Genomic DNA, 10,561 nt, shown 5'->3' on the forward strand with positions numbered 1-10,561 from the left:
CCTTATCGCAGCGTCCAAATGTCCCTCCCAAATTGTACCCGCACTTAGGTGTGACGAATTACATCAACACCTGCACGGAAATCAACACCCCTCCGCAATCGCCCATGAGCTACACGAATCTCAGAAAACAGATGTCTGTGTCATTTCAAAAGAGCCTGGCAGACACCTCGACAACGACGCAAGGTTACCTAGCCGTGTTACCTACCACACCAGTTTAAAAATGTCTTTCGCACCCATTCTCGCAAATAAGATTCGTCCTCCAATCCACTATTGCGTTTCCCAGTTTAAATGTGCGCCACACTGCCCTTACGTATAGAATTGGAAGAACATTGCATCAACAAAACATCAGGATCTTTGAATAAATAAAAATATGTTTCGCCTACTCCAACCTTATCCTTTTTAAAAACGTATGACGTTCGATTCACCCATGATAGCTCAAAAAAGGAGATTAAAAGGAGAAGAAAGTAGAAAAAGAAGGTCAATTATCCGGCTTAAATTCTCAATATTACGCCAAACGCTACAAGTCGGTATGTTTACCCTTGTGCTAGCCTGCCACCTTGTGATTTAGAATATTCTCTGGGGAAGAAGGGGACAAAAACTGCGCCACTTAAAAAAATTATGCTCACAAACATAAAACGAAAAAATTCAATTAACTGAGGAAAATGTTTCTTAGTTAATTGGCAAAGAGTTTTCCTATCTGAAAGTGTTTCAAATTTTAAAAAAAAATGGAGGAAAGGCACTTATTCAAATGGTTCATTTCGGTTCTACGCCTAAAATACGACTCCAATTGTCACGTTTTCCCTTATTGTTCAATATCCTATCTCATTTAGCAGTAATTTTAACATCTACCGCACCAAAAGGTAGTGTTAGATTTTAAACGGGCCCTACCTTCAAGTCAGGGAAACCGCCGAGCACCTTCAGTTTCCGTTTGCAGGAAAGATAAATTAGAGACGTCAGGTGGGGAGAAAGGACGTCCTCGTGATGAATTCTCACTAAAATAGACGTAGTGGGAGATCGGAGGATGCATCAGACGGAATTCAACTACAAAAAGATAAAAATAAATAATGATAAGTAAACCTTTTTGTAAATTTGCAAGGAATCCATAAACAATAGTGATTACACACAGTGGTTATTAATATTTGGTTCAAGCAAGAAAGATGGATACACATGCATCACAAATTTGACTGATTGTCAAACGATTTGTTAAAGAAAGGTGAATCAGCAACACACAAACACTGCACAAATTTTTGTGGCCGTGCAAGAGAATGTAAAATGTTTCTATCACTACTAAAATTAAATATACCTTATTAAGGAATCTGAGATCCCTGCTGATGTCTGGTTGACACCAGGAACAGGGGTATAGACTTTTCTATACCCCTGCAAAACTTGTCGTAGTGGTTGGTTGATGTTGATGGTGTTGGCTCAGGCATCGCCACATCTGCACAATGAAGAAGAGGTAACATTTAAGTAACAATAAAAGCAATGTCTCTACAATCAAGCATGGGCAGCATTGACTAGAGGTGTAATCTGAGTGCTAGTCAAACACACAACGAGATTTTTCGAGATTTGATTCAACAGTTTACTACTTTTCATCAAAGCTCATCTTATTACCAAAACCCATTCATTACATTATTCACCTTCTTTTTAACAGCATCGTGGTTCAGAAACAACTTTTATCACAGAATATTTTTACGAAGAGCAGCGATAGTCATGCACTCATGCTTGGACATTTTCATCTGCAATTCTGTGGCAGTACTTGCAGAACTTTTCCCGGTTTTTGTTGCAGCCATTAACACCGGTGCCAGATTTAAAAAATGTGGATTCTCTTTCCCGCCAAGCGCGCCAAGTTTTAAAAATTTTAAAAGCCATTTAAATTAAAGGCAGCATCAGACAAAATGACAACAACACAGGATCTCGAGCAGGATCACCGGAACCAAAAAATAAATAAATAAATAAATAAAAATTTTGATTAGCCAAATGGCAAAAGGGGATTTTGAATTAACCCTATAATTTCTAAACGTCAAACGAATTGTTTTAATTGTGGGGAAAAGAAAGACGCGATCGCCTCATATTTTTCTTTGTAAATAAAAAGAAATGGCGAACGTAAATTCCGGCGTACATACTACAAAAGAAAAATTTTTATTAATTAAAAATATAATGCTAATTAAACGTAATTAGCTTGATGTTATTACTCATCGTCGCCGTTGTTATTTTTATTCGTTTTTATTGCTGGTGCAAACATGCAATAAATGATGAGGCCTTCTGCCATATGGACAAGATCAATGTGCTAGGCAAATCGAGAAAGAACAAGGTCTCGTATGCCCGTCCAGCTGTGTCGTCTGCATTCAAGCCTCTTCACATACGATTTTAAAGAAACTCAATTGAGTTCGAATCAAAGGGAAGTCAACGTGAAAAGGAAATTATATCAACATATTCGTATTTCGCGCCGTGGGTTTTTTCCTTCTACAAACTCTGTGGTCGGTGATCGTATCGAGTAAATGCTATCTCGAACGGCCAACTCGAAACCACGAACACTCGGTCTATGCGCCACAAGACCTAGATCACACCAAGCTATTGAGCCTGCAAGGTGTGGCATATGATTCTCAAAGTTTAGATCCCAGATTTCGTGGAACTCTTTCGATTTCAAATCCTTTTTTCGCTAAAATAGTTCGATTTTTGTTGCATGAAAAATTGCAAACAACTTTTACCGCTACACATCTGAAAATGCATCTCCCATCAGACCTGATCCTGTTGATGGTCTTGCTTGGACAATGCTGCCAACTACTCTTAGGTAAAAATTTATTTAAAGTTATTTCCTACCTTGCGCGTGCGCTTGCGTGAAATTCATGTTGACATTCACAGTTGGGGGAGTCGAAGTAACGCCGTTACCTCAACGAGTGCAACTGGGTATCCCACTGGAGATCGTTTGCCGTGCCGAGCGGAGAGCTGGGCCATCCGTAGCTTTATCATGGCGATGGATAGCCAATGGTGTAGTCGTCAATCTCGACCATAATCGCCTTCCACCAGGTAAAATGAATAGGGGAAATGATTGTTTCATACTGCCACCATAAACAGACGTTTTTAATTATTACAGGAGCTGAAAAGATAGTAAAAGGTATTCTGAATTCCGGCCCCAGTTCCATCATGTCGATCATCAGTCGCATCCGGTGGACTGCTGTCCCAAAAGAAGCTTCGGGCATCTACCAGTGTCGAAATTTGAACAGCGCCAACCAGCTGACAAGCAACACCACCTTGACTGTCTCTAGTAACTAATAACTTATTAAGCTAAATATTGTTTGATTTTTTCAATCTAAAGACTTGATTTGGCTTTTCAGCTTCGACCCTGAATGGCGATGATAATCGTGGGATGCGCGAATTCCACGATCGGACAAGAGACGTCCACATTTTCACGAGAGGATCGACTTTCAATTTGACGTGCTATAATGGTGACGCATTCGGTCAGGTGGAATGGCTCGGACCTTACAGAATGGAGGAGGATGCTTACTATCACCGCGAAAAAGTGACCATTTGATTGTGTTTCATTTAAAGTTTTTGAAATTAAACTCGGGTATGTTGTCCATCCAACAGGAAACACCTCCAAGATTCCGGTGGTTAAAAAAACTCGAATTCGACGGTTACTCCGAGTCCACCTCTATTCTGATTGTCCAGAACGCCAGTTATTTGGACACGGGCTATTACACCTGCTACAATAAAGATAACCTGAACGACATTTATTACCGTCAATTTGTTTACGTCGAAGGTGCGATAAATATAACTGAGTGGGTATTTAAGCTTTGCTTGACTAATAATTCTGTTCAATTTTCTCAACTAAATAGATCCTGAACATTTAATACTTCCACCGGCCATGCAGCCCGCGGGGCCCAATCGGGACTTGCGAGTCATTGGTCATTATTCGGAATCCAATGTTCAGGTTGGCTGTGGCCCGACTCATCCATCCGTTCAGGTCATCCTCAAAAAATTCGACGACGACAATAAAGTGAGTTAGCTCGTACATCAAATGTTTCACATTTGTTTTAAACCAGCACATTGAAATATCCGTTAGATAATCGCCTCCTCTGAAGTACCCGACGATCCCAAAAGCGACTGGAGTTTCAATCCCTTGGAAGGATTCCGGATCAAGATCGTCGATTCGTGGGAGATGAAAGGCCAACACCAATGCGAGGCGACGTGGCCTAAATCACTCAAGAAGAGCATTTCTATGAAATTCAAAATAAAAATTCAGGGTATGTATGCCAAAATATTTGAACATTTTGTATAATTGATTCCTTATTCCTCTTTTTCACTTGACACAGGAGTGCAAGTACTGACCAATGTTGATAATTCCACTCCGATCGTAGAGGGAGATCAAATCACTTTGACGTGTCGCAGTAAAAACAAAAACGTGATGGACCTAGCATGGCGATGGTTACCTGCTGTTCCACTGCCTTACCAAACGACAAACTCTTTCATGGAAATCAGCTCAGCTAGTCTCCCAGCCGGTATACCACTTTACATCCCATTTCTACAGTCTTTTATTTACTTTCATTGGGTTTTGCTTGCAAATGATTCAAATTGACAGGTGGGAAAGGTTATTCCCTGCCGTTCGAGGACGAAACCAGCCCCCAGGAATATCCACCGCCTTTGGGAACGTTCCAGGTACACCGATTGAATTGGACCAACATCCCGATGGAAGCCAAAGGAATATACCAGTGCTACGACGCCAATAATTTGAATATTCCCGTCAGCAACGTCACAGTGAATGTCGCTAGTATAAATAAGAGTCATTGGAATGATGTCACAGAGCTGATTTGATTCAATTTGAATTTTGTCACTAGGTTCTATGGCACCGTTTATAGTTAATGCGGATGATGAACCTAAAGACGTTGATCTGAGAAGCGAATTTTCACTCGAATGCCGGGACAATGCCGCCGTCCCAAAGCCCAGAGTCCAGTGGTTCATGAGAATTGTAAAATCCATCATTTCCGTTTAAACAAAATATCCTTGCGTCACATTCCCAATTTCGTAAACAGGGAAACCATTCGGCTGAAGAAATCCTGGACGACGAAAGGACCAAGTACCACGACATCAATACGTCGGATGATGGACGTAACAGCGTCCTCATCGTTAACTACGCCAGCACCGACATCACCTACTATTGCAAGTTCAGCAACATTAAAGGATCAATAGAAAAGTATTTTCACGTCAAGGTTCACGGATTGGGAATCGGAGTCATCGCCGCTGTTACAGTGGCAGCCATAATCATTACTGGCATCGTCATCGTTGCCATCATCCTACTCGCTGTCTTCCTTAAACGCTACCACAAACAAAGGGTTCTGTTACACATCAAAATGCTAGATTCCATAGAGCGTAAACATTGTCCAATTTTCAGGTACCGCAAATGGCTCAGGTGGCGATCGATAATCGTTTGATCAATAACCGTTTAAAGCTGTTAGAGGGCAATTTGGAAAGAATCAATCCCAACTCGCCTTTGGAAGACCAAGTGGACCTTCTGCCCTACAACAATAAATACGAATTTCCCGCCAGTCATTTGGTTCTTGGTGAGACATTTGATTGAATTAAAGAAAACCACTGGTTGATTTCATAAGGTACCGGTACTTTTTTTTTTTTTTTTTTTTTTAAATAGGGCAACAGTTGGGCGTCGGAGAATTTGGTCGTGTCGTTCAAGCTAAAGCCGTGGGAATGGGCCCGGGAAACAGCAAAGTCGCCGTGAAAATGGTCAAGTCTGCGCTGGACAACACTGGGCTGACGTCACTGGCGTCGGAGCTCAAGATCCTGATTCATTTGGGTTCACATTTAAACGTCGTGAGTCTTCTAGGAGCCTGCACAAAAAATCTTGTCCTAGGCGAATTGATGGTCATCGTAGAATACTGTGCCCACGGAAATTTACATAACTTTTTGATGACCAATCGTCGCCATTTCGTGAACGAACTCGACGCAAACGGCGATCCCTCACCTCTCTGTCATCAGTAAGTCAACCAAACACATAATCAAATGATTTTAAAACCCCAATAAAATTGATTAACTCCAGAAATGCCGCTCCTAAACTGGCGCCTCAAATAGTTGGAAATATTCCCAACTTATTGACTTCGGCCTCGTCGGATGAAAGCGCCGCCAAACCGACACCAGCAGTTGACAACGGATGTAATAATTCTGATTTCACTACCCGATATTGGTCACCCAGTTGCAACCAAAAGGAGGAGCCTCGTAGCCCCATCGTCTGCACTCACGACTTGATTGAATGGTCCTACCAAATCGCCTGCGGAATGAACTTCTTAACTAAACAAAAGGTAAATGCTGAAAAATCTTAATTCCGTTGGTGATCTTTAAAATAAGATTTATCCCCACCCCAAGGTGTTGCACGGAGATTTGGCGGCTCGCAATGTTCTGCTGGCGGATGACAACATTGTAAAAATCGCCGATTTTGGACTGTCGCGCCAAATCTACAAGAATGGCATCTATGAGAAAAAAGGACAAGAAGCTCTGCCTGTCAAGTGGATGGCCATTGAATCGCTGATCGACCGAGTCTTTTCCTCCCAGTCGGATGTTTGGTCTTACGGCGTTACCATTTGGGAACTCTTTTCCCTCAGCAAACAACCCTACCCAGGTAAAGACAACTTAATTAACTTGGCTGATAATAAATCTATATACTGCAGATATATATTCTTTAATATCTGAACAGAGGTGAGTGGACTGGAGGGTTTGATTCAATTTTTGCAAAATGGCAAACGGATGGAGAGACCGGAATTAATGCCCAAAGCCATCGGCGACGTCATGGCGGATTGCTGGAAGCACAATGAGGAAGAGAGGACGACATTCGCCCAATTGGAGCAAATTTTTCACAAGGCAGTCGATCCAATCATCCGTCAACGTTTCGCCGGGCCGGCAGTGACGGAAGAAAAGAACAATTACGTGAAAATGAACAAAGAAATCCGTTTTAATAATCCTGAGGCTAAATCCGAATATGAAACGATGACCAGCACTGAAAATCGACAAGTCATTTGGCTTTCAAACGCTTCCACTTCGTCACAGTGCCCAAATGCCCCTGGCAAATTGTATCCGCAGTTGAGTGTGACGAATTACATCGACGCCAGAACGGAAATCGACACACTTCCACAGCCCCCGTTATCTTTTCAAAAGAGCCTGGCAGACAACTCGACACAAGATTACCTAGACGTGTTACCTGACCCACAAGTTTGAAAATTTCTTTCGCATCCATTCCCGCGGTTATATTGGTCGTGTTATCACCATTTAAGACTTGATGGTTTTTAACAGTTAGTTCTCACGAACGACAATATGTTTCCTTGTTCGTAATGCCGTGAATTAAAACTTTTCGCTAATCTTCAATTTCTTCTGATTACCATGTCGACACAAGAATTACCGTCAAAACAATTCTTCCTCGGAGTTATACTGTGCTATCTACATGCAGAAATGCTGAAAAATGAAATCGTGCAAAGCCATAACGTCTGCTCCATTTCCAACTTTTTGTTTTTTCTTTGACTTGGGGAGAGAGAGGACAACAACAAAATGAAAATACATATCAAAGATTAATTTGACCACCTTTAAAAAACCTGGTGCCTGAGACAGTTATCACGAGTTGTTCTATTTGTCTTCTACTCTGACCACATTATCTTATCATATTTTACAACCTTGTCCTGTAAAATCTCTTTCAAATAGTTTTCATTTCGTCAGTTTAGTTTGTCCATTTGCTTCGTACTAGTTGAACCTTCGTTGGAAGCAAGTCATTCAAGCTAGTCGAACCTTTTTCTGTTGCATTTTTTTTTTTAACTTTTAGTAATTACATCACTGGAATTGTTTTTATTCATTTCATTTCGGTCTACTGCAAACTGAGTGAAAACAGAATTCCTGTGAGTGAAAAGCAAACAAGTGGCCGAGAGATGGAGCAAATAAGCGATACGTCAACAGCACCCGTGGCTGACGACGCAAAACCCAGCGATAGCAGCGTGACTGTTTCGTCATTCACGAAGCCGTCCAGCACAGACAGCAACAAAGGCAACAAGAAAGCGCGCGATGGATCCCACGGTTTGAAATTTGAAACTAAATTGTTGACACTTTTTTGTGTTCGGGGTCTATCAGCTGGTTACAAATTTGAACTTGGAAAAGAAAACGAAGATCTAGGCGACAAATTTGACGACTTGATTTTCCGTTATCAAGTCCCAGACGAGACACCAGCAGGGAAACACTGGCGTTATCACTACCTTCAGGCCAAACACAAGGAGAACGAAAATAATAGAAAAATCACAGCTAATGATTTACTCGACCCCAAGGGCAATGGCCCGTTTAGTCTCAAGAAATATTTTCTTTCGTATTGCAAGATGAGGGAAAGGGGCGACGATGTTCGCGATTGCATCGTATGCACCAATTGGGACGTTAATATTGAGCAATTCAAGAAGATCCAACTGGAGGAGGTGAAAGAACAACATGACATTTTGAAATTTGTTCCCGGGGAAAAAACTGTTCGTAGTTACAAGTTAAAAATTGATCGAAATTTGCGCAGTGAAACGATTAAATTGTTGGAGGTTTCAGATATTGTGGCCATGGGAATGACAGATGCGTCTCTTGCTGATAAGTTCCAAGTTCACTTTAGGGATGATAAAGAAACAACTAATTCGAATGAGGATAAAGTTTTGACACTCGATTTGGTCACGGAAAAAGTCGTCGATTCCAAAACAAAAAAATTTCGTCCAAATTTCATAAACGACGAGAATCTCTCGGTCGTTGCCAACAAATTTCGTCGAAAGATCGTCGAAGTGATCGACGATTTCTACACTAAGCTAATCTTTGTCGTCAATATGCCAAACGAAAAGCAATTCAAGAAAATTATCGAAACTGAAGACGTGAGCAAATATTATCCAATCGACGTGTGCAAAATTCAAACGACCAGAATATTTGACGAAATTGCTGACGCATTTGAAAAAAAGTCCGCCAACTTTTGGCTGACATCAGAAGAAGCAAAGAAGATTCTGTTAGCAGGTGTAACTGCTGTTTCGTTAGAATATCAGAGACAACTAGAACGGGAGATAGGATTCAATGAAGATGCGATTAAAGTGATGAAGAAATTAAGGCATTTAATCGATTCTTCCGGAAAGGAAAAAATCCAGCGGATTTCCACACCTTCACCGCAACATACGGCCGTCAAAGTCCTTTCGGCTGTTCAGATTCTAATGCGAGAATTGAAACAAGAAGACAACTACTTGGCGGTCTCAGCTAGTCGTCTACAAGATGAGGAGGGAATTTATAAAAATATTTTAAAGTTGCAAAAATATGTTTACTATTTTGTAGTTGTCGTTTGCGATAGCGAAACATCGATCCAAAATTTAGAAAATTTGATTTCGGATGATCAAGATAAAAATTATATAATTTTTATTAGTCGTAATAGGCAATTAGCCGAGATAGAAGACGAAATCAACTACGCCGACTTGAGGAAAGATTTCCAAGAAGTTATTTTAAAGAAAACCGTTTGGTTCCAAGGGGAAAAACAAAATGTTGAAAACCTAATTGGTTGCAAACCGGAAGAGGTAATCGATTTTTATTCCATGAAGGAATTGTTATTTGAAGAAAAAGAAATAAAAATTCCTTCCTTTAAAACGTCAAACTTTGGGCAATCACTGTACATAAAGAGGAGATTGAGATTCCCTTTCAAAAATCAGTTTGAGCTTAGTGGAGAATGCAGAATCAGTCCAGATGGCCACATCGAATGGCTCGTCGGAAAGGACAAGGACAAGCAAAAAGAAGTATGGGAGAAAATCATGAGTGAAATTACTAATCAAGCGCCTTCTACGGGAGTAATTGTCGATGACTTGGCTCATTTGAAAGAGAATGGAAATGAAAAGTCGGTTGTCATCATATCCGGATTAGCTGGAACCGGAAAATCTACTCTCCTCTGTCACTACTATGACGAAATCAAAAAGGTCAAACCGGACCACTGGGTAATCAAAATTAATTTAGTTGACTATGAGTCAATTCTGAAACAGGATAATATTGCGCGTTCTGCCGATATTTTTGTTAATCAGTTACACGTCGTCGATGAAAAAAGTTCATTTTCTCGTTCGTTACTGAGAAACCGGTTGGAAAGGGGAGACCGTATCATTTTCATGTTTGATGGGTTCGATGAAGTCAACGAACTGTGTCAAAAAGGCGCTATTGAATTGATGAAGGCCATCAGCAAAAATAAATCAATTCGACTTTACGTGACAACCCGAACCCACATGTCCGGCGATTTACAATTCCAGTTTTCCCAATTGGCTTATCATTTGGAAAACTTGACTGAAAAAGACCAGATCGATTATCTTGCCTCTTATTGGGTAAAAGAACTAAATTTATCTGGAGACGACAATGCGTCCCTTCAACAATTTGCCGAGTTGTTAGTCGAACGAGTGTCGGAAACTCTGAGAGACGAAGAAAAGTCCTTTGTCGGAATCCCTTTGCAATGTCGAATTCTAGCAGAATGTTTTCAGCCAAATGTGAAAGAATCAGTAACAGCAAATTGTGTTGAAGATAAAGAAGAACCTTGCCAGTGTAT

At 40.8% G+C, this 10,561-nt stretch overlaps 1 protein-coding gene and 1 long non-coding RNA gene across 2 annotated transcripts; one reads left to right on the plus strand and one right to left on the minus strand.

The window, feature by feature from the left end:
- Nucleotides 1–890: 890 nt before the first annotated feature.
- On the minus strand, nt 891–1,728 carry LOC124338434. The gene is made up of 3 exons (XR_006917833.1): nt 1,638–1,728; nt 1,304–1,438; nt 891–1,041 (listed from the first exon to the last, which is right to left on the minus strand). It is a non-coding gene; the product is annotated as an uncharacterized LOC124338434 (long non-coding RNA).
- A 996-nt stretch (nt 1,729–2,724) lies between these two features.
- On the plus strand, nt 2,725–7,243 carry LOC124337760 (vascular endothelial growth factor receptor 3-like). The gene is made up of 16 exons (XM_046791785.1): nt 2,725–2,791; nt 2,863–3,027; nt 3,095–3,265; nt 3,336–3,520; nt 3,589–3,760; nt 3,837–3,997; nt 4,064–4,244; nt 4,314–4,499; nt 4,580–4,768; nt 4,836–4,966; nt 5,031–5,330; nt 5,390–5,558; nt 5,645–5,987; nt 6,050–6,308; nt 6,373–6,625; nt 6,701–7,243. Exons 1-16 carry the CDS (start codon nt 2,725–2,727, stop codon nt 7,216–7,218), a joined length of 3,450 nt encoding a protein of 1,149 aa, XP_046647741.1. The 3' UTR covers nt 7,219–7,243.
- The last annotated feature ends 3,318 nt before the right edge of the window (nt 7,244–10,561 follow it).

The sequence above is a fragment of the Daphnia pulicaria genome, chromosome 4 (genome assembly GCF_021234035.1).
Source record: "Daphnia pulicaria isolate SC F1-1A chromosome 4, SC_F0-13Bv2, whole genome shotgun sequence".
NCBI classification, from domain to species: domain Eukaryota; kingdom Metazoa; phylum Arthropoda; class Branchiopoda; order Diplostraca; family Daphniidae; genus Daphnia; species Daphnia pulicaria.

Bases quoted from the DNA above. Each gene is read 5' to 3' on its own strand.
- LOC124337760 (XM_046791785.1), top strand. From the start codon at position 2,725: ATGCATCTCCCATCAGACCTGATCCTGTTGATGGTCTTGCTTGGACAA. The intron at 3,761-3,836 runs GTGCGATAAATA...TCAACTAAATAG, and splicing joins TCAATTTGTTTACGTCGAAG to ATCCTGAACATTTAATACTT. The intron at 4,769-4,835 runs GTATAAATAAGA...TTTTGTCACTAG, and splicing joins CGTCACAGTGAATGTCGCTA to GTTCTATGGCACCGTTTATA.